Raw genomic sequence first — 24,332 nt, 5'->3', positions numbered from 1 at the left:
TTAATGTACTGTAAGTAGAAGGGACCAAGTCATCATTGAAACGCAAATATGACATCTGATTCTGTGGAATCAATGGAGAAAATATAAAAGTATTCTACTCATAGCCGCTGAAGCTGGTTCAAGGTGTTCTGTGCCTGTGATAAACTTAGGCCACTGTAAAGTATTACAAAAAAAAAAAAAACCACCAGCAAGACAGCTATTATGAAATCGTCTGTTTAGAATTTCAGGAAATTGTAGCTTCCAGATTAGATTTTGCATTTTATGAAAGTGTAGCATTCAGTTTAGCTTTGGAATTTTGCCTTCCAACAGGCTAAACAAAGCAAACTATCACACCTGGGTGTGGAAATGTGTAACACACCTAATACACGACTATTAACCTGATCTATTTCAACCTATTACTACATTGGGGTCTACTGTATATCTAGCTGCCACTTGTAAATTCATAATTATTTTTCAGATCTAGTCTCTGATACTTAAAATCTGGAACATAAGATATTTTTAAATCCCATATTACTATTTCCCTTCTTTGAACAAGAAAGAAAAAAAAAACCCAGACCAAATACTACAAATGAAGAGGAAGATGCATCTAAGGCTGGCTCTGCCACAAATGAATGCCAAAAAGAAATTAACATTGTGCGTTTTATCGAATTGACACACTGCTTGAACATAAACCATATCCAGATGGCTGCCTGTGGTTTGATAACTGTGTCCCACACATGCTGCGCAAAATGTGTGTAGGTGTCTCAAATCTATGAATATGCTTAGTTTAAGCAGAGATTAGGGAATGGGAGGGAACATTTTTGACCTGTGGCTTCAGCCAAGCTAAATTCACAACTTTACTTTTTTCCTTCTTACTAATTAACATTGTAAACAATCATCTTGACAAGCATCAGTTCTCACCATCTCTCGGGAGTATATTCAGGCATTTGTAAAATAAAAACCACTAATTCCTCATTTAAGACTATTATCTTGTCAAACTACAGTGCAAAGAGCACAGGTGGAACACAAGGTAAAATGGAGGGATTCTAAATTGAATCTGGTTGCCTTTTTATGTGCCGCATTTCCTGTGCATTTCTGGTTGGTTGCTTATCTATGCCTTAATGAGTTTGGAACACCTGCTTAATTCTGTCTCTTTCAGAACACTTGTCTCTGTGGTGGTCTGCAGGGACCAAAGCACCTGCTGATGGAGTCTGCTGAGCTGTCTCAAGAGCCACGGGTTCTTTTCTCCACAACCTTTCTTCCTGCTGTCATGTCTCTCAGAAGCATCACAGTTTCTGCTGTGCTGACACTCCCTTCCAGTAGTCCAGAATGTCATGGAGATCCTCATCCTTTGCAAACTGCACTTTCTTTCGAAGAGCATGGCCAGCGGCTATGTAGGCCTCCTCACGGGGGCTTTTCTTGTAGGGCCGGAAGCGCTCCCAGATTTTAAGAGTGCTCTCGGAGGAGTACTCAGGGCTGGAGGAATACCCTGAGTAATTGTGGTGGCGGGGAGAAAGCTGGGAGTAGGCAGTGTCCTTCTTGGTGCGAGTGAGAGGCTTTAGAAAGGAGGCTTTCTGGGCAGGGGAGTCAGTGGCACCCTCATAGTAGAGGGCGGGGAAGGAGTGTCGGTGCTCTGAGCAGTGGTAGTCTGGGTGCACCTCCAAGTGGTGCTGCTGAGTTGTGCTGCCCCCACCTCCGACCACAACACCACACCCACCCGAACCACCACTGCCACCACCGGCTCCCCCTCCACCCCCGCTGCCACCATCTCCTCTGCCATTACTGACTCCCTGAACACCTATTAAGGGCAACCTCTCTACTGGCTCCCCGCACCGAATAGGGCTGCCTTTCCCAGGGTACTTGCATGACTCTGGGCTTCGAGGGTCAGGGACGTCCAGACTGAAGACCCGAGCACTTTTGACAGAGCCACCGGAAGAAACACTGCAGCGGTTTTTAACAGAGTTGATAGGAACAACTGCAGCATCCGCACTGAGTTGCCTCTGCAAGGGCCGTGATGCTGTAGCAGGGGGTGGGTCCCTGTAGGGAGGGGAGAGAAAGCCCCCTCCGCTGATGCCGGGCCGCTCAGAAAGGGGCAAAACAAGAGGAACAGGAGGAGGAGGACGGATTTTAGGGGACGACATGATCTGGCATGCCTCTGTGATGGTAGGGGAAAGTGGAATTAGCCCCCTGGCTAAGGAAGAGACACTAGGAGGTGGTGGAGAGGCAGTGTTATCTGCTGTAGTCGCAGTGGCCGCAGCTGCTGCCACAACAGCTACAGAGTCTAGTTTGAGTGCATCAATGCAGTTATTGATAATCTGGTTTACCTTGTCCACCTCCTTGGCAATGGTGGAGATCTCGGATGTTGAATCTCGGCCATCATCATCAGAGTCATCTCCTCCATTAATCCCATTTTCATTTCTTGTGATTTCTTCCCTTGACCCTGTTACTACTCCATCTCTCACTCGATCCTCTCCTCCTGCTGACGTTCGTACATCCATGTAGTTGCCCTTATTGGCAGCCATGGCTTCTGAGAAAGCTGTAGCCATCTTCTCCACTTGAGGCAGGGAAGAAAGTCGAGAAGAGGTGGTGTTGGCTGAGCCGTGAAGGATGCCCAAGCTGGAGGACGCTGACTGGGTCAGCTTGCTGTGATGGTGTTGATGATGGGACTGGTCATGGAGTTTCTGCAAGGCTGAAGGATCCTTAGCTGCTGCAGCAGCTACTTCTGGCCCATACCGCATCTCTAAAATAGTTTTCTTAACACTAATTGCCTTTTCTTTCTCCTCCTGCATTCGACGCCTGCGTAAGCAGTAATACACCAAGCCCAACACAATGACCATCCCAAACAGGCAGCCTAGAATGGTCATAATGTAATGGGTGGTGGTAGAAGGGGTTGCTTTCAAGTCATCACGCCCTGGAGCCCGAGTTGCAAAACACAGACAAGTGTGATTGTATCGCTGTGAATTGCGAATGGAGGCAACACAAAATGTGTAATTTGTGTGGGGCTTTAGGTTGTTTAGTGTGACAATCTCTTTCTTGTTCTTTAAGTTTGTAACATCTGACACATAGGTGTGGTTGTACTGCACTAAGATGTACATCTTACTGTAGGGCTTGGGTATTTGAACCAAGAGGGATGCGGTGGAGAGGGAGACCGTTTGCAACTTAATAGTGGGACTATACGTGGGGTCTGTTGTTGATGAAGCTGTGGGCTGATGATAAGGTCCCATCTGATCATAAATATCCACCCCCATCCCAGAAGAGTCCAAGTCAGGAGGCAGGGCGGTTATGCTAGTAACAATCACTCCATCTTTACACATAGATGCCAGGATGGATCGAGCATTTCTTCCATGATTACCTCTAGGACTCAGGAGAGGGTAGCCAAAAAGTTCCTTTGGCGTCTCACACAGGAGCCTGTCATAGGTGTGAGTGACATTGTCAAATGCCTCCAACCAAATAAGAAAGCTGTACAAGTCACAGCCACAATGAAAAGGATTTCCAGCCAGTTCGCACACTATCAGCCGCCCACCCAAAATGGTGAATGTGGATGAATCCAGCTTTGCTAATTTATTAGATGAAAGATCGAGACTGCTAAGGCTTGGGCACTCCCAGAAGGCATTGATTGCAATTACCTCTATAAGGTTATGCTGCAGATATAGGCACTGCATTCGACCCAACCCTCGTAGCATGCCCTCTGTGAGGTTGGTTAACTTGTTATATCCCAACTGCAAGACCTGTAGATTGGCCTGTCCTGCGAAGGCACCGTCCTCAATGTAGGAGATTTCATTCTTAGTGAGGTTGAGGTCGGTAAGGTTGGTAAATCGGCTGAGGGAGCTGAAGAAAATTGCCTTGAGCTTGTTTTCATTCAGCCGTAAGTCATGGACAGTGTTGTTAATGTGCTGTGGGATTGTCTCATATGGAGGCTGGTTCTGACTGCAGATTGCCAGCCACACGTAGCCTTTATCCCCCTCAATTAGCCAGCAGTCACCCCTCACGAATGAAGGTGCATGGAGGAAGAGAAAAATAGGGAGAGAAAGGATGAGAAAGGAGGGTGGAAATGCACAAGGTAAGCTGAACCTGCAGGCCATTTTTTAGACCAAAAACTGGATTTGTTTTGATCAAGGAGGGAAACGAACGAGGTTAGGGCTCAAAATAAGAAAAATTATCACAGGAGATGGACGGCCAATAGGATTACAAAGACACAGGTTCTGGGAAAAACGTGTCTTGAGGGCAGTCACAGCTGTTCAGGAACCATAATGCCACCAAACATTGTCTCCATTTTACGTGGTCCGTGTTATAGGGTTATAGTGTCGCTTGCCACAGCTGTAACTCATGGTCTTTGACTTCTTGACTGCTCTCCTTTTGAACTGCCGAACAATGCTTTCAATCCGCCAGTTTTTGGATCTGTATAAGAGACAAAAGGTGGGGAGAGAAAATTGAGAAATTATTGTATTTTTTTAATTATTGTTTTATGCTTTAATTATAAACAAAGGAGATTTCGAAAACCATTCATGCATTAAAATGTCTAAAGCCATGACACTTTTTCATACTGTTCTAGTGTTAACAATGTTTGGTTATGTAAAACCATATTGGTGCAACTAAACAATAAAGGCTCAAAATTGTTATAAAAGAAAGCATGAATGACAGCATAATTAGGGACCATAATGTAGAACAGCCATTAGTCTTTGTAAGTCACTGAGGTTTTACTGTGCCTCAGAGGATTCATTTAGGATTACCGTTATCCAAACAACTCCATTCCATGTCACTCTTCTGCAGATTTTTTTTTTTTTTTTTAAGTTTGCTTGGTTATAAAAATGCATAAAAACATCTTAGCAGCAGCTACAGTGGTTTGTGTGTGTACATGTTTGTATTTATGTCCATGTCAGTAACTTGGTCAGTGAAATTATGCAGTAGAAAGTTTGGGTGTATTATTTCATTATGAATTAATATGTCACTGTTCCTGCTGACCAACAACAACAACAACAAAAATCCAGGGTAACTTTGTAACTTCAAAGAAATCTAACTAATAATCACTGAACGCTCACCAGGCCTCCTGCTAATACTTCATCCATTTTTCAGAATGTCTGTGTACTGGGACACCATTTGCAAAATGTTTAATTCATGCTTCGAATTAAATCACACAGAACAAAACTAATATTCCTTTACATTATCCTACAAATATTGTCATGAAACCTTACATAATAAAACTTGAGCTAGACTAAAGCTCAGTCTAGAATTCAAGCATCCAATTTTATAATAGTCACTTCTCATTCCTAAAACACTCAAAGAAACAGAGAACCTGTTTCACCCAGTGCCCGAGCTCAAGATTGAAATTGACAATTCAATTCCTCAACTGACGTCAGCTGATTTACCACTGACCCTCAGAGTGTGTCATAACCAAGAGATCCTCTCGTAACGGTCAATCCTTCAGTCCCTCAAGGCTACAAAGTGTGTGGGTCTTTTCATATCTGTAAGAACAACATTAGCTGCAGAGTGTTAAAAATCTTTTACAGCAAAATCATTTAATACTCACAAATGTCAATTACAGCCAAGAAAACACTATAGGAATTTTTGTGTGCATATGCCTATGAATGTATGCATGTAAACATGTTTGCTACATCAAAGGAAACGAACATTGTATGCAAATAACACAGGACTTTTATGCAAATTGAATGTGAATAGAAGTAATTCTGAAGGGAGTATTAATTACCCCGCTGATGAGAAAAAAGGTTTACATAGCACCACTTGAACAGCCGTAAATTGTAAAAGTTATCCAGCAACGTATGCATAATGAAACTTCAATATGCGTTGCACATTAAACTAACAAAATATATTGTACCCAGTGGAATATCTCAACAACTTAATATCCCTCAATGTACTGGGATAAACATAGACTGATGAATTTGTGGTGCTTGCTAAGAATTTTTCAAAATTTCAGCTATCAGAAGTAAACATTAACGTGCAACTAAAGCAATTTGTTGACCAAAATAGTTGACCAGTGAATACCCATTTAACCAATAGTGGGGCATTTCGTCTCAGTGGAATTTGTCAAGAAAAACAGGATTTTCAGTAAAACCGTTTCATAAAATAACTATACTTTTTTAATATGGTTAGATTAGGTAAATTTGTACATGCAACTAACTGAACTACTAAAGAAAATGTTATAATTATTGAGATACAGACCCAGTAACAACAACTTATTTTGACAGCTAGTTCCTGATCAACCCTATATATTTAATCCTTCTCTTTATAGCAATCAATGCCAGCAATTTATCCTCTTTCTCATCCCCAGTCACATAGGCTTATTTCCATGCTTCTGTTAACTGAGCTCTGACCTCTTCAGATAAAGATCTAATTAGTTAGTCTACTCACTAGTGCCTAGAGGAAACACTCCACCAGCTCTGCTCCGAACTGAGAAGGTCTGACCGAATACAAGGTCACCAGCATATTACAGCAGGGGCCTCAAAGCAGCATTTTAACACATAAGATAACTATCAGTCCCTGCTGATTTAATTAAAAACAAACAGAACACTGACTGAAGGGCCATTTGGATTTTAGTGATTTAAATAAAGTAATAATACAACAGATCTCCCAAATGTACTATCACAGCAGGTTTGTAATGCAAACACTAAAAAATTTTGAAGCTTAGAATGGCTTTTTCAAGCGATGGGGCACTGGTGGCAGTACTAGCATACTTTGTGGACTAGACAAGATAAAATGTGACCAAAAGGGTCAGACAAAAATTTAGTCCCACCCCCAAACACACACTATTTGTTGAGACAGTGTTGCTCAGACAGTGTTTGCATTCAAAATCCACTTATACTCAAAAATCAAACTGACATGTTCCCTCAGTTTGAATGGGAATGACGCATGAGCGCTTCTGCAAAGTTGTATTCGCAATGTGCCTGCATTTTTGTCTCCGTCCTCTTTCTTTCTTCAAACCATGTCTTTTAGTGGCGCCATTGTATGCTGGGAGTTTATCGCTATTGTCCTTTCAAAAGACAAAAATAGCATGTGCCAGCAACAGCAAGGAAACAATTAAGACCTTCTCTTTCTTCCTTTATTCAACCAAGCTTCAGGCTTTTGTGGAGACCTGAAACCCTTTCCGTTTTCTAACGTCGAGTTATCACACAGCGTATCTGCGATTTAATTAGGACCAGAGGCTAATGCTAATTACAGCTTGTGAAAGCAGGTGGACAAAAACTACTGTAGCACTTACTTTAGAGAATCTTCATCGTCTAATGATAAACCTCTCGGGGGATGAGAGAAAGACAAAGAGAAAGCGAATGAGATCAGATGTACTCAGACCATTACGGGAACGTTTTATGCACAGAGACAAAAAAGAAAAAGAAAGAAAGAAACATTTTAGCCAAATGCTTTGTAACCGAAGGTCAAACTTGTTGACTGATGGGGGACTTTCCTCAAAATGGCACTTTTTTTGATGCGAAACAGCTGGAGCTAAAAATGTCCACCTTACCTGGTGCTTCTATTGGGGGAGAGAAAGAACCAACGCATGTGGTTGTCACATCATATGCAACTATTGACCTTTTACTCTGTAGCCTGGAGGAGCTGTTGCTAACTCACCTAAGAAAGAGCAATGAAATGTGCAGGTTTTGATAGTTAAAGCTGAATAATGTATTCTTTTTTAATACTTTTATCCACAGATTAATCTGCAGAGACACTATACATTAACCCATTCATTTCCCAGAAAAGCGAAAAATTTGTCTAGCCCAGCATAGCAACAGTGATTCAACCAATGGTGTTATTTTGGGGCGGGGCTATGTGTTTGGCTGACCAATGGTTTAGAAAACCTATTTGAAATCTTTGTTTTTGAAATTTCATTAGGTGATGCAAGTGGAGAAGCAATTACTCATTTCACCTTTAACTTTTCTCAACTTTGTCACCTCAAATGGCCAATTCTCATTCAAAATGACTTTGTCTTGTCGCTGAAAAGTGTCTCAAGTATAAGTGAGATATATCAATATATAGCAGTACTTTTTGTCCTATAATTGATCATTATATGTGACCCTGGATCACAAAACCAGTCACATGTCGCACAGGTATATTTGTGGAAATAGCCAACAATACATTGTATGGGTCAAAATTATCGATTTTTCTTTTATGCCAAAAATCATTAGGATATTAAGTAAAGATCATGTTCCATGAAGATATTTTGTAAAATAAATATGTAAAATATTTATTTTTGTGAGTGAATGCAGCACAATCGTGAATATAATTGGACAAATATAAAGGAGTTTTTCTCAATGTTTCGATTTTTTTGCACCCTCAGATTCCAGATTTTCAATAGTTGTATCTCGGCCAAATATTGTCCTATCAAACAGACCATATACCAATGGAAAGCTTATTTATTCAGCTTTCAGATGATGTATACATCTCAATTTCAAAAAATTGTGGTCCAGGGTCACATATTGTATAACACACACATAGAGCTTTAATGTATAACAATAAAAAAAATGCTCTGTTGCTATGCTGGACTAGTCTGCTCAAACAAATGCAGTGACAAGACATGATCATGCAGTGACAAGACAAAGTCATTTTGAAAGAGAATTGGCCAAATTGGATGAAAAAGTTGAGAGAAGTTAAAGGTGAAATGTGTAATGGTTTGGCTGACCAATGGTTTTCCAAACACGTAGCCCCACCCCAAAATAACACCATTGGTTGAGTCACTGTTGCTATTCTGGTCTAGTCTGCTTGAACAAACAGTGACTCAACCAAAGGGTGTGAGTTTGGGGCAGTTGACCAAAGGCAGATGCTTTTGGAAAACCTGTTTAAAAACGTTGTTTTTTGCAATTTCATTTGGCGACACTAGTGGAGCAAAAAATGACACATTTCACTCTTTACCAAAGTCAAACATTTCTCAACTTTGTTGCCTCAGATTGCCTTTGTCTAAATTGCTGCAACTTTTTAAGTAAGAGATATAATATCAATATCTTTTTGTTCAATAATTGATCACTTTAATGTATTGCACTCACAGTGAGCACTGGTTTTGGATGGTTGATATCCAGTTGTGGTATTATTCTGAGAATCTCCACAATTTGCCATTTGAAGCTCTTTCAAACAAGTGCTTGATTTTTCGTTCCCCCCTCCTTAGCCACTGCAGTGTGCACTTGTTAGAATAACAATTTTATCTCCAAACAGCAGCAACATAGACTGCCTGGAGTGGGAAAACTTTTCCGAGGAAGGGGAAGAACATGAAAACAATCTTAGAGTACATGTTGATTTTCCTTTCACGTACCGACAAAGAAAACTCCACCGTTTTCCCGCCGACTCGCTACATACACAGCACGCATTCAGAGAAAGCAAATTCACTTGTTTTGTGTAAGGCAGTCGTCTGAGACATCAAACACCCCTCAGGGTTGTGGGATCACGAAATTGCCAGAGCTACGTTCACCCTGAGAGCAAAACTGACACGGACAGCCACAGGGGCATTCAAACAGCTAAGAAACAAATTTGTCTGTGTCGAAATGCCCAGACGTTGCCCTGTCGCTCTGACATCCAATGACCTACACGGGACCAAAGCCCCAGAGGGGGCGGCAGCTTTAACTTCCTGAATTCTAATTAGTGGCTTCTCGGCCTCCGGGTCTTGACTGAGAGGATTGGGTTTTTCAAAGTGCCCTTAAATTCTGCCTCATATTATAACTTAATGTGTCTTGCCCCCTAACTCTATTTCTTGTACAGTATGTCAGCAATATTTAGGTGCAGGGAGAGGATATGAAATTGTTGCTAAAATTCACTCTGGGGTTAGGAGGCGTTTTAGTCAGAAGCCACTAACACACAGCGGTGTTGCTCTTTCACCACAGCCTATTTTATCACAAACTGGGCACAAAAGGAAAAGTCTAAAAGTCCTGAAGTATAGTTTTTAGACAAATGGTCAGTGAAATGAGGTGCTTAACCTTCCTTAATACGGTAATGTTCACACACAGTTAAGTTATTTACAAGAGTGACAATATCATTCTATAACCGAACTCCAGTTGCATGTTCAAACAGACAGTATTCGAGACTCTACTAGTTACTGTGGAAACTGAACATTTCGAGATTCACACTTGTAAGTAAATGCAGTTGTCAATCTCAAAAACTGAGAGTGTGAAAGTATGTGATTTGCAGTTTTTGCAAACATGTTACCAAAATTCAGTTTAAACCCTGATTTGTGTGGTTTAATTGTATTATAGTTTTAAACTTTAAATAACAATATTAACCCTTAAAGCTGCAGTCGGCAAGTCTGGCAGATTGAGTGGACAGCCAAAATTTTGAATGGTTACAACTCTCATGCCCCTCCCCCACTACCAACGAGCACCCGCCCATCGTCAGTGCGTGTGTACCATAGACTGTAAAAAATAGGTGTGTACCTGATTTTCTGTGAACGCGTCCGTCTCTTCAGCATCGATCAACACCATGGACTTGGAGGTAGGCTGCCCTGTCTGATCTATCCATAGATAGCAATAACCGAGGAATTGGAAGCTTGTTAGTAGATTTTCTCTCCGCCATCACGCTTCGTACAATCTTCAGGCGAACTTCAGGCGTGTCGTGTGCATGTGATATTGTAATGTGCGCGTCTGCGCGAGGGAGAGGGGATCTGTGGCGTGTGCACGAACTGTGATTGACAGTCAGATCTCACACCCCCCTGCGCTGATTGGACCCGATGAGACGGGAGCGGTGGATTTTTGCAAAACAAATAACACGCTCCAGGTGGAGTTAGAAGCTCGGGTTTTTTTCTAAAACCACCTTATTTATGTTGTTCTGTCGGATTATAGTGTCAATTTCACTGAATTTGATCAAAAAAATGTTGCCGACGGCAGCTTTAAATGCATGAATGTTTCGACAATCATTATTACATATTTACTATTACAATATTACAGTTTTGCTGATGATACTTCCTATTCTTTTGTTTTCTGCCTGCGGTAACTATGAGTGAAACGTCACTTCATCATGTATCAGACATCGCCACCTTGTGGAATAAAGGTGAATTGCACTTATTCAGTCAACAAAGATAAAATGATTGAAAACAGGAATTTTTTTTCTTGTTATATTGTTTATAACGAATTTATTAAGGAATACTAAGAAGGTTGATGTCTAACTTTAAAAAAATGAATGAGGAGGAGGCTAGTGATGGGTAACATGACTGAAAATTTAGCCTAAAATAAATGTTGGTCAAACACCACTCACATTTCTTCAAAAAAATTTAAAACTACACCAAACCACGTATGGAGGAACTTTGTTCTTCTTGGTTGATCACCCTCTCAGATACACTGAGGCAGACATTTTAAAGCAACAGAGGTGATAATACAGCATCTCTACTCACTTTCTATCTCATCTTATTCTGCCCTGAGGGAAAAGTCTGGCATTAAAAGCCACTGATGGTGCATATATCAGAAACGGAGAGGGGAACATGCCCGTTCATATGCTGTGGTGATATTTAAACATATACTATAAATTATAGTGACACATTATGCTTTAAGGTATCTGGAGATTATTCCACCAAGAGCCATCCACTTAGATAGGAAGATGCAATTTTATCTATAAAGTGAGGACACCAGTTCGGCTGGATATTTAAAATGAATCTTTCTGGTCCTGGATGCTGATTGGTCAGGATTTGCCCACGGAACATCTCGCTTATATAAAGTCAGCACACATTCAAGCACTGTTCATCTGTCTATATACTCTCTTACGGGTGTCGGGCCATAATCCATCCTTGACATCTTGAAAACGGTTTACCATGCCATTTTTACCCAGTCACTGTATATAGCTACTCTGAACCCCATGCCCTACAGCAAGGAATCTGACATAATTTAGCGATAGGTAAAGCGGTGAGGTCTCATGAATAGTAATAAGTATGTACTTCTGCCCTGGCCTGTGAAAACCTCTTCAACTTCTTCTCTCCTACCCAGGAACGAGCGATACTGCACAAGCACCTGCCGGTGATGATAAAACAGCTCATCACCAGCCTCTTGTCTGGCTTGAGTGAGTGTGAGTCACCATTTTACCACAAAGTAAGTTGAAAGAAGCTTCATCCGCAGTGCCTCCGGTGAAATGCTCAATCACAACTAATTTGACAAAAGCAGTAATACCACAAGCACTCCTGCTAATTGACCATTTTGTCGTACATGATTTGGAACATTGTTGGGATGCTAAAAGCATCTTGTGCGTGTGTTTGGGGTTTCCATGCTTTATTTTGAAGTAAGCCTGAATAGAGAAGTGCCAGAGGTTATTAGTATTTCATCAAGGACAATGAAGACACACATCATGATGATAATTAAATGGGTTTTAATTGAGAAACAGCCTAAAAAATGACAAGGAAAAAAATAACCCCCACAAGAAATCAGAAACGTACTAAAGGTATTTTCTGATGAAGAAAAATCTAGAAAGAACATGACTGTTTCAAAAAATCCAATTAACAATGTCAGGAAAGGCAGCTTGAGCTGCGCGAGAAATGACAGAAAATGACAAAACGCTGACTTATTTTAAATGATACTTAAAAAATTACGATTTTGTACATTTTTTAAAAATAAGTCTCTTATGCTCACCAAGCTGCATTTATTTGATCAACAATACAATACAAACAGTACAATTGTGAAATATTACTGAATATAACTGGTTTCTATTTTAATGTTTTTTTAACTAATTTATTCCTGTGATCAAAGCTGAATTTTCAGCATCATTACTCTAGTCTTCTAATATGCTGGTTTGATGCTCAAGAATGATTTATTTTTTATTATCATCAATGTTGCAAACAGTGCTGCTTAATATTTTTGTGGAATTACTTTTTGATTGATTGAAAGTTCAAAAGAACAACTTTTACATTTTGTAACATTATAAATGTCTTTAATGTCCCATTTGATACATTTAAAGTATACTTGCCAGATCTTACTGACCATTCTAGTGTATTTTTGGCCATAGTGTGATTCAAACATCTGGCAGCATTTCCATCCACAAATCTAAGAGTGCTGACAACCAGTAGATCTCAACAAAACCACAAGGTGTTCACAACTGAGGAACAAAGCAAACATTAAAATGTGAGAATTCAGAGAACACTAGCTACACACACGCACACACATAAACACTGAGTTTCTGTACACAACAGACAGGATGTAGGTCATGTTTGGCCAAAGGCTGCGTTGGAAGGGTTGATGCGCTCATTTGTGCTGGGCGCAGATAGTCTTGTCATGTTTCATCCACCCTTCCCATGAGACAGGCTAACAAAACATTGGGACTCGAAGAGGCAGGACCGGCAAAAAGGAAGCGTTCCGTGAAGGTTATCAACCGCCCTAAAAGATTCCTGATCCACTTTGAGCTCTATATCCTTGCCGGGCTTGCATTTCTGTCCATACTAGTGGAGACACTATAAATTTGGCTGAAGCTACTTGGCAGTAGTTGTACACTATGACGATACAGCCAATAAACCTGACGACTGCAAATGGTGGTAGCTCTATACTAATTTGTGTGGTTGTGGGCTGGTGGTTGAAAGGTTGTAGGTTTGAATGCCAGAACAGGTGATTCATGAGTTTGTACCAAATACAGCCTTTCTTCAAATCATTTTCTTCACTGCTCAGATTAGAAACAGCTGAACAAACAACTGTCTGAACAAAGTCTTTTCCTTGATGTTTGTGGCCTAAGAATACAGTATAGGCTTCTTTTGAAACTATCATACCATACAGAAAGATTATATTAACTAGCAACTAAATAGACAAGACAACACAACATGCACAACAAGCAAAACCCATATGCTAGCCTGAGGATGGGAAACAATCATCTAAAGTTGCTGTGAATCTGCAATGAATCCCTGACTCTTGGTGACAGTCAACATGTGTTCTCCACCAAGTCGCATTGGTTTGAAGGTAACAAGTTAACTCAACCAGACGTTAAAGCTGTAGTCAGCCAGTTCTGATCCGACAAAACTCGGCGATGTGTCTGTTGCCGTCTGTCGGTGCGGTGTGAATTGGCCTTTAAAATCTGAAAAAAACTTTTCTGCATTGAAAAGATTCCATGGTTAAAAGTTAAAGGTTCTGTATGGATCCATCAATGCCAATAAAGAACCTTTATTTCTGTCATGACAAATTTTGGAGTGTTTGGCATGGTAATGGATATGGCAATGTTGATATATTTGGTCTTAGCGGAATAGATCTGTTACGCTGCTGCTACAGGACTTGCTACTGCAAATACATACACAACACATATGTATGCAAGTGAGACATGCTGCTGCTGTACAATATATACATGAATTACCCATAGCAGATCTGTATAGGTGGAGGGTTTCTGAAAGTGCGCTGCAGCTGCTACAGCAAATGCTGACCAAGTAGCGAGCTGATTGGCTACTGATGCAGCAGGAAACAATCAGAGGTGTCCTATAGAGAAGGATGTGATTGCAAGCAGGACCTATTAGCTTGCGCCATCTAGAGTTTCATGATAGAACTTTGTATTTTTAAGAGCATTTGATCAGTTAATCTTCTTAAAAACATGTATCACATTGTTATATTACTTGGAACACAAAAGGAAACGTTTAGCAGAATGTTCATGCTGCCATTTTTTCATACAATAAACATTAATAGTGACTTCTTTAAATGACTTTTTTTGTTGTGATGTCAGGAATCACTTCAATCAATTCAAGTTGGAAAACCTAGTCAAAAGCTTTTAAACTACACCTTTTCAATAACAGCAACGGTTTCCATTTCACAGTACCTCATGATGAATATACCTGCGCATCCCATGATCCTTTGTGACACATCACCTTGTCAGCGGATAAAACAATCAACTGTTTATAAAATTACCCCTTTCCAAAATCCATCATTGATCATTTTCCGCCTTCAGTCACAAAGATGAAATCATCCCGCGACAGATGTTTACTTTAGATAGCAGATCTATTGAAACTCAAACAGCGCAATGAAGTCTCATGAATAAAAGAAAGCGTAATAACACCAAAAAAATTGAGCAGGTAAAGAATAGGTGAGTGAATGATCACAGAGTGTTGAAATGGATACCATCAGTCATAGCAAATCTTAATATTTACATGGCTGTCATCTTCTCCTCTGTATGACTTACAATGCCAGTAACTCTTACACTGTTGCCTTCATCTAAAAAAGAAGCCACTTTTGACGATGTGTTTAAAGTTGCATTTGTTCTTGTCACTGATTGATTTCTAAAACTCTATTTTATAAGGCTTGAAAGCTTCAGTTTCATATCCTTTGTACTTGAATGGAAAAGCGTGAATGGCACATTTGTCAAAACATCTCTTTTTGTGGAAAGAGGAATAAAATAATTCATAGGCTACAAGTTTTAAATAAAACCAGAATAAATAAATTTCGCCAGACTTTTTGTTTTTGGATATAATATTCCTTTAAAAAAAAAGTTTAAGAACAAAAACATTCACAGTTCTCTATTCTAATTTAGATTAGCAAACTAATATCTTAGCAAACTGTAGCTGACTAAACTAAGCCTTGCTTATTTTCATACACAGATTGCAATGTTGTAGCCCTTGATTCACCTAAGGAATTATGCAATAATTCATGTATAATTATTTTTGTGGGTGGTAATAGTTCAGCGCTTAGTGAAGCGTTAGTGTTTAGGGCAGTTAACCCTCTGGGGTCGGCAAATTTTCTTCACATTGTAGCACAATAAACTTAAATTACTCCGTCATTTATGGTCATACAGAAAAAAAGAAATATAAAAAAAGAATCTGTGATATTTCTACTTTTGTATGTGTCCACTTACAATCAAATTAAAACATTGTGCTTTTGTAAAATAAAGAAAATAAACAGGGTGTGCGTTCTGCCTCCCCGTCGCGGTGAACTTTTTTTTCTTGAGCACGTCTATAAACTGAAACAAAACTCAGCGAATACATTTATGAGCCATATACCTTTATAAACATTTAAGTGTGTACTTTTAAATGATCGGATTCAAACTGAAAACAAATATTCTCTGTTTAAGTAATTTGTATAAAACCAACAAGATGTCCAGTATCTCAAATGCTTGCTCATTATTTTTAATTTGACCACGCCCACGCGCGCAAAAGAGATTCACATGCAAATCTCCACATGGAACGCGAACGCGCTCGTTACCTCAAAAACAAAGCACGAAAAAAGCTTTTCGTCGAGTTTGAAAGACGCGCCGTGAGCTTACATTGGATTTACCTCAGAAAGATGTAAGGTAAGAAATTCTTACATATTATTTTGTTATTGTTGCATAAATTTCACATTGCAGTTGAACTGTTGCTAGATATATGGTGAATATTATAATATTTAGACCCGTGTTTACTGTTACTGTGTTTGTGGATATCTGCTCAAACGTAGATATGTATATGGTAACCATAATGTTTCATATTTTGGTGTGCGATCGCGTTTGAAAAGCAAAACGCACCAAACGGCTTTATGTTTTTACTATTATCTCATTCCATATCATCAGAACGAATGGAAACATTTGAAGTAACATATGATAATCAATATATTTTTCTCTAGCGTAGTTGTTACTGAAATCTTTTGGAAGATTTATAGGCTGCTATAGGTTATTGTTATTATTATTTTATGCAGCACTGTGCATAGCCTATGCCTACAAGGCACAACAAACCTGGTGTTCATTATATTATATATTGTTGGAAACATTTGTGTGTGTGTGTGTGTGTGTGTGTGTGTGTGTGAGTATGTGTGTGTGTGTGTGTGTGTGTGTGTGTGTGTGTGTGTGTATTCTGTGAATTTTAAAAAGCAATTTTAACCAGAAAAATCTAAAATTTATTCCCAAAATCGTGCAGGCCTTTCTCTTGATATCAGTATGTTCACTTTTTTTTTTCTTTCAGGGACCAGATGCCACTGAGTCCTGCTGACTTCAACATTCACATGAGTCTCTGTACATGAACATGCACTGTAAAATCAAATCGTATTGCTTACTATAAAAATGCTAGTAGGTTAACTTGATTTTAATCAAAATGTTGAGCTTACTAAAAATTGTATATTGTTGCTGAAATATTAGAAAATATAGTTACCATAACTAACGTAATTTAAGTAAAATTACTCAAAATGTCTAAGATGTGCTATCACGCATGCGTACTGGTCCACAATTTCCCCTCCCCCGCACTCAAAGGAGCACATGCAGTTTTGCAGAGAGGAACTACTTCGTGAAGTTCAAGGTAAGCTCTTTTAATTTAAACCTCATTTTCAGATTTTTTTTGTTTGCTAGTCTTAATAATCGTAAAATGTTCTGCACTTTGTTAGTTGCTTTCTGTTTTGTTGAATATATTAGCCCATGTTAAGAACTTACACAAACGTTTTGACCACTGCACATTATCTGAAGCAATTTCTGCTCAAACTAACTTACTTATTTGTCGCTTTATATCTGTAAATCTAGCTGCCTGGTTGCCTATTAATTACTATTAATTCGTTAGTTTGTTGTAGCCTACTGATGGGCAGGGTTAGCTAACATTAGTCATTTGAACTGATGATTGGTCATGATTATGCAGGTCTACGCGAATGTTTACAGAATTTGAAATGGACAATTCTATAAAACGTGTCAAATGGGTCACCTCGTTTTGAATGTTGTGTTTGTTATGGTATGATTTCGTTGACGCTCAGCATATTCAATGGGATAGCTGGACGCGCCAATTTTGAACTAACGTTAGGCAGCTCAGAGACACGGCTGCATTCACTCTAGAGAGCGCGCAATACAGGCAAAGTACAAATGGATGGAAAAGACCGCTAACGTTACATTTTTAGATTAGTTATTTTAAAATCTTTAAAATAACTATTTTTTAAGTTGACAGGGCACGTTAAAAACCCAACGATAAAAGCTGAACTCCAGTCAAGCCGATTGCTTCGAAAACACAGTGCGTGCTTATTATGATCAGTACGGCAATATGCAGGCAGCACAATAAGATGGAAATTGTGGTGTTTTTCAATCGAGTTTGTTAGCTATTGTTTAGTATTTAGCAGACCCCTTAACCCACCTCCTCATACAGACTATAAATGTAGTATAACATTTGTATAAACAACTTATTTAAATACAAGTTAGCACGTAAACTGTAACAGTTTTAGTATTAAAATAATACCTAATGCATGTGAGGTTTCAATTTAACTCATTAACCAACTACTTTGCACGTGTCCAATAATTTGAAAAAAAAAAAAGAGAGGGAGAGGAACACTGGTCTATGCATCTGATTATGTTGTTTGTTCTTTGACTTTTGATTGATGTCATTTTTTATTTATTTTTAGAATACCAGTTGATGAGCTGCTATGAAGTGGAAATGTAAGTTATGCACTTACACATCAGAAAAGAGGGCACAACTTCTTAAACACTACCACATAAGCCATGGAACATATTTACGAATTGTTCCAGTACCATGTCTCCATACTGAATGTCCATGTACTTTTAAGTCATTCAATGCATTAAAAGTGCATTTATCAAAAATCCATTTCCAGCATAAAATTGCAGAATCAAGTAGTTCTGGTCATGCTTTAGTTTCTTACAAGTGCCATGTTTGTGACTTAAAGAAACACTAAGTAGGATTTTTTACCTTCAAATAATGTTTCCAAAATCGTTTCAGTGGTTCATCAAGTCGTGACAGGGTGAAAGGCACTTAGCCTATGCCACCGCTTTGCGGTCCTTTATCTGGTGTATTCACGCTATGTAAGATTGCCAGATCGGGTCGCGTTTCTGTAGTTCTAATGAGACATAAGAAAACGACAAATTTGACTTGCTTTACGGCAAGCGTTACAATTGTTGATTCCAAAGCCGGTGCTGGATAAACCGCAAACTGCGCGTGTGACAGTATGATGCGGTAGGCTAAATTATTTACGGCAGCGGTAATGGACAATTCCGCTTCCAACCTGTAGGGCGACCGCAGAGGAAAAGTTCCTTGGTGTTGCTTTAACTGAGCCATGTAGCGAATCAGATTATTTTGCCCATTTGCGTACTCATTTGAGGAATAACGAGAAAGTAGTGTTGTCAAAAGACCCGGTACTTCGGTACCAAGTCGGTACAATTTTTTTTTTAAACGTCACAGTACCAGGTTTTCTCAAACCCAGTACTTGATGCGCATGCATGCCCGAAGCGCGTGCAGTTGCGTCCTCTTCATAAAAGCGCTGAGACATGGTGACCGGCGGTGCTGCTGATGTGGTGCTGATGTTTTTGCGTGTGCAGATTCGTTATTTCAAATGGCGCGCGGCAAATGCGCTCATAATAGAAGCGGCGCGCTCGTTTTTCCATGCGCGCCCATGTTCATGGTTGCATAGCAACGACAGACGCCACGGGAGAACAAGCGCTTGTGGAAAGGAGAAAGCGGTGCGAACTGCGCTCTCCATGATGACGAGGAAGTATTAGCAAAGAATTGATTTCTAGCCCTTGCATTAGCTTTACTACTAGATATATTTATGGAGATGAGAAATAAAAAGCCGTCATTAATATCAGTCCGTCAGAAAAGCAGTTCTAGTCTTATTCTTGGCTGGATAACTTTTTTGGCTGGATAACTCTTTTTTCCTCTTCAAAATCTTTTTTTTTTTTTTTTTGTGTGTGTGTTTTTTTTGTGTGTGTGTGTTTGAATTTTAACAACCACTCTATGTTTGTGCTTAAATCTTAGCAGAATTCCATCGCATGTCTGGGAAGAATCTGAGATCTCAGTTCTATGCAGCGTTGGACACGCACTCTGCACGTTTGTTTGAAATTTTCCGAAAAAAAGGAGGAAACCAGGGAAGAATACTTGATGAAATTTTGCAACAAGTTAATTCAAAGGTATTCTTTTATGATGCTATCTTTGAATCATGATTTGCATATGATTGTTACCCTCGGCCAATAATGTGTCTACCTGTCTCTACTTTTTCGTAGCCATCTGATGTAACGTGTTCACACCGCAGTACTTAAGGGACTTCCAGTCCTCATGGGGGATGACCCAGAGGAATTTTTCCGGACGTGCTTTGTAAGTAATGTTATTGATGTTTCTGCTCTCTTAAATTGCCATTTTGTTTTATTCCATGAGATTATAGCTCATGTTAGGAAAAATATTAATTCTGGGTATACTTTTTGTAGTTTTTGCAGTAGATACTATATATGTCTCTTGTGAAACAATTCTGATTTTTCCTTCTCTACTTAGGATGTGGATGTAGATGGAGACTTCAGCGAAGTAGATGTTGGCCTGCTCACAATTTTACCCGAAGAAATGCCTTCCAAACGTCCAAATGCCCTCAACGTGGACGCAATAAGGACAATCGTTCTGGAGGGAACAATTGTTGTGGACGATGTCCCAAATTTGCCACATGCTGTATGTCTCCTTTTTGCTTTGATCTATGCTCTAAATTTAGACTACCCAAAGACAATGAGGAACACATTTGATTTCATTCAGTGGGTATTTCTGTCTTTGGGAGGGAAGAATCTCTAACCCAAACTCCAAACACTTAAAAATCAGCTTTTAAGCTAAAATTGTGTCTCCTTACTTTCTGCATTGGATGCCTAAGCTGCCGTGTTTAAGATGTAGGCATATTGGCATATTCATTTGTTTTGATGTTTTAAAGCATATTTGCATTGTGATGTACTTAAATTTACTGTAAAACCTGTTTTTTTACAAAAATTAAACAGTTAAGAATTTCACACTTGTGGTAAGTGCATTCCATGCTAGTTGAACTACTAAAAATACGTTCACTTTACTTGAAGAAAATGTGGAAACCGATTGCACATATTTTTTTAAGTCTCCATAGCTTAAAATGGCAGATTAAAACCATGTTGAGAATAATAGTATTTAAGATGTTTGCAGAATACATTTTAACACTGTTAAATGGAATTATTCAAGTAATCTTACTATTACATTTTCAGTAAGATTAGTAAATATTATAGAGTATGTTAACTAGAATTGACATTAAACTAACTTGATATTTATTACTTAATTTACTTGGGAAGAGTTTGCTTTCTTTACTTTTAGCTGATTATTATCTTAACTTCAGTTTTCCCTTTAAGTTTGCTTTGCAAAAATAAGGCAATCGGTTTCCAAACTTTTTTTAAGTAAACTGAACTTGTTAGAATTTACAGTGTGGTAAAGTGAAAATCAAACACCTTGGAAATGAAAGGTATGTACAATGTTTTTAGGAATGGCACAAAGGTCTCTGTCTTTGGATTATTGTTTTCAATAAGAGCTTTTTTGTCATTTGTTTTGTATCTTTGGATTATGTTGTGTTGTAAATAAATCCAAACAATCAAAAAGCCATTCTTTTTTAAATCTCCTCATTCTTTGTGCAAGGTTGCTCAGAATGATAGGGCCTGATAGCTCCTAATAGGGCCGTTAGGGGAGGGTCTTTGTCTTTCTCAGGTGTGAAAAGCTTACATATTAATGATGTGATCACACCTCCCGCATAAAGCTTTCTCACACAAAACACGTCTTACCATTTTTAAATCAATATATTGTCTTATCTGAATGAGCAGTCAGGATGATTTTCACATAGTTTTGGAGCAAATATTCTAGGCTACGTGATACAATTTTCAAAAGTCTTGTGAAGAAATAATCAGTATGGGTTTCATGGCCTTATTTCAGTGAGAATTTTTTTTTGTATTTTCACAAACCACGCATAAATGTCATTATCTCAAAACTACAAACTTTTACATACATGCTGCTGATATATTATTGTAGCAGAGTTTGTGCTGAATACAGTGTAATCAGACTTTAGCCATGAAAATGTCACAAGTAACAGAAATAAGCACAAATGTCAGAGCATGTCAGAACACCTCCAGGCCCAGAAAACAGCTCAGACCCCAGAGGGTTAACAACATAATTTTCAACTAAAAACAGAAAATGTATGTGTTTTGCCGTTCATGGGCCTGAAAACGCAGGTTTTTGAAAACGATGCCGTTATTTTCTGTGTAAACTACAAAAACACAAATTTGTAAACGGTAACGGCATGCACATGCATATTACGTGTTCAGTCGTGTACTGTTTCTTACAAAAGTGATATCGCCAACTACTGGCCTGGCATGAATAATACAGCGTTTTTAATTGTTTTCGCACATCTGTGTAAACAGGGATAATTTTGTAATTTTGTGTCTATATGTGAAAACCGCAAAGGAAAAACTTTTCTGTTTCTAGTACAGACACTTCTGACAAGGATGTTTTTAAAAATTAATCAAGGCAAGCTTTTTCCTGAGCTTTAAACTCAGAAACCTCATTACAGGGATCGCTCTCACCACTCATTTCACATTCCACAAAACAACACAACCAAAAAAAAAAAAAACCCCAAAAAAAAAAAAGAATACAATGACATTTCTCTGCTCTACTGACGCTTTCATTGACATCCTGTCAGAATTAAACTCCCATGATTCCAAGCTCACTGAACTACAAAGGCAATGGTTTCTCTCCCTTTATGACCTTCAAATAAAATCTGTTCTTGTCGTGAGTTAGACAGTTTGGGTAAGAATAATAACATAAAAAAAACATATACCGTAATACATTTATTTAATAAAAAAGCCATGAACAAAAGTTTTTTGTCAATCACGCAGCATTATGGCTAAGGAAAGCATGCCTAAAATATAATAATAATAATAGAAATAATAATAATAATAATTTATTGTTATTATTTCAACAGGGTAATTTTCTAAATATATTGGATATAAGGAAATTAATTTATCATTTTCATCAGGTGACTGAAAAACAGCAGGATTTTTTGGTGACTGAGAGCATGTCGTCCACAGTCTCATTAAAGAAGATGAACGAATGATTGCCGACATGGTGCAGCGTTGAACAGTGGGGGGAACTTTCACGTGGACAAACTTGTTTGCATGTGTTTGTGTGTGCTATGATTTCCCTCAACATCTGTCAGGCCAGAATCGAAATGAGAGAGGACAGTCTTTTCGTTGCGTATACTCCCTCAAGGCAAAGATGACATTCACTGCACGTCAGGTGGACTAATCATGAAGAAAAACGTCTCTTTTCCACACACTTCCTTTTAGCTTAACTGAGAGCAGACTCTCACATTGGCAAAGTCACACTAGTCCTCAGCAGAGTCTCTCCAAGAGGTGAGAGTGTGAAAATTCAAACACTCACTGACATAATGCGATGTGAAATATGTGTGACATTTACAGTGTTATGAATAAGTGTTCCACATTTGAGTTTCCTGTTACAAAATAACTGAATGAAGATTTTAACATTTGCTAAAGCAAGTTTAAGTGGTGCTTGACTGTGCAAAACACACCGCCACGATGCGACAGCCCTTTCACCAAACAATTTTAGGTAGGATTCATGTCTGAAACTCAACCTGCAAAATATATGCCAAAGTTTGTTTCTTTCAAGTTTGAAAGTAAAGAAAATAAGCATAAGCAGTAGCAACTGTGATTTCCACCACTAAGGTTAAGTATTTTCCTTACTATTTTACTGCCTAACATGTAAAGAAAGTATTTTGTGTGCCACAAGCATCACCAAACAGAATTGCAAAAACAATAACAAACACACTGCCATTGGTCAGACAAACAGATAGCCCCGCCTCCAAACTCACTCCATTGGCTGAGCCACTGTTGCTATGTCAGGCTGGGCAGGATAAAACAATTGGCAGAGTGGAAGTGTTCAACTCCAACAAATAAAAAAAGAAGGCAACCACTTTATCTTTAAATTGGTAGAGCCATCAATAAAATACAGTTATTTAAAAATAATAGGTAAGGTGTATTGGTCATAAAGCAGGACCAGGAGAACGTTAAGCTTTATTTCGTTCTATGGTGTGTGTAAAACTTGCTTTCAGTGAAGAAATCCTCACAGCCACATTAGCTTCTTATAATATTAAGCTATAAAATATTTATCAGATTTTTCTTTAACAAATCCCCAATGTGTTTCAAATTGATACCAGGGGATATCTTGAGTTGTATCTAAAGCTGCGCAAACTGGCAAGGAAAAAAAAAACTTAAAAACAACACAGGATTTCATGACTCATGCATAAAGCATACATTATAGATCTGTTGGGGATAAAAGCTAATACATTTAATGCGCTTATTTGCTTATTGGCGTACATCAGGATAACATACAGAAGTCCTTCATGATTCATCTTTTGCTGTTCAACCGAACATTTTCTCGGTTAAAAACTCAGACGTCACCTTTAGATTTGGCTATATAAAGAAAGTCTCATTTACAGAGATAACCTTGAGCTTTATAATTAACGAACAAAGTGCTATGCTGCTAACAAGCTAGTTAGAGGAGACACACATACAATTAACAGGAACTTAGAAGCAAAAAAAAAAGATTTGTTAATATAAGGGTGTTTCTTCAACGATGGGCACTTTTGGTCCTGTGGACTTATAAAGTAAACACTTTTCACATGCTCACTAGTTTTGTTTATCTACAGTAGTCAACTAATAATGTCCAACAGCAAATGTAAAAACAAAACAGTTAATTTCTTTCTGAA

General features: G+C 38.7%; 1 protein-coding gene across 4 annotated transcripts in view; it reads right to left on the bottom strand.

Moving 5' to 3' along the window:
* Positions 1-411: 411 nt before the first annotated feature.
* The window catches only part of elfn2a (extracellular leucine-rich repeat and fibronectin type III domain containing 2a), a 118,413-nt gene continuing 94,492 nt past the window's right edge, over positions 412-24,332 (bottom strand). For all 4 annotated transcript variants that reach the window (XM_079891491.1, XM_079891493.1, XM_079891492.1 and 1 more), the window contains one exon: positions 412-4,377. In XM_079891491.1, coding sequence (XP_079747617.1) covers positions 1,266-4,061 — 2,796 coding nt within the window. In that variant the 5' untranslated portion in view covers positions 4,062-4,377 and the 3' untranslated portion in view covers positions 412-1,265. The remainder of the gene's footprint in view (positions 4,378-24,332) is intronic.

Source organism: Squalius cephalus, assembly GCF_949319135.1.
Source record: "Squalius cephalus genome assembly, chromosome: 13".
NCBI classification, from domain to species: Eukaryota; Metazoa; Chordata; class Actinopteri; order Cypriniformes; family Leuciscidae; genus Squalius; species Squalius cephalus.
This window is presented reverse-complemented; position numbering and strand designations above follow the sequence as displayed.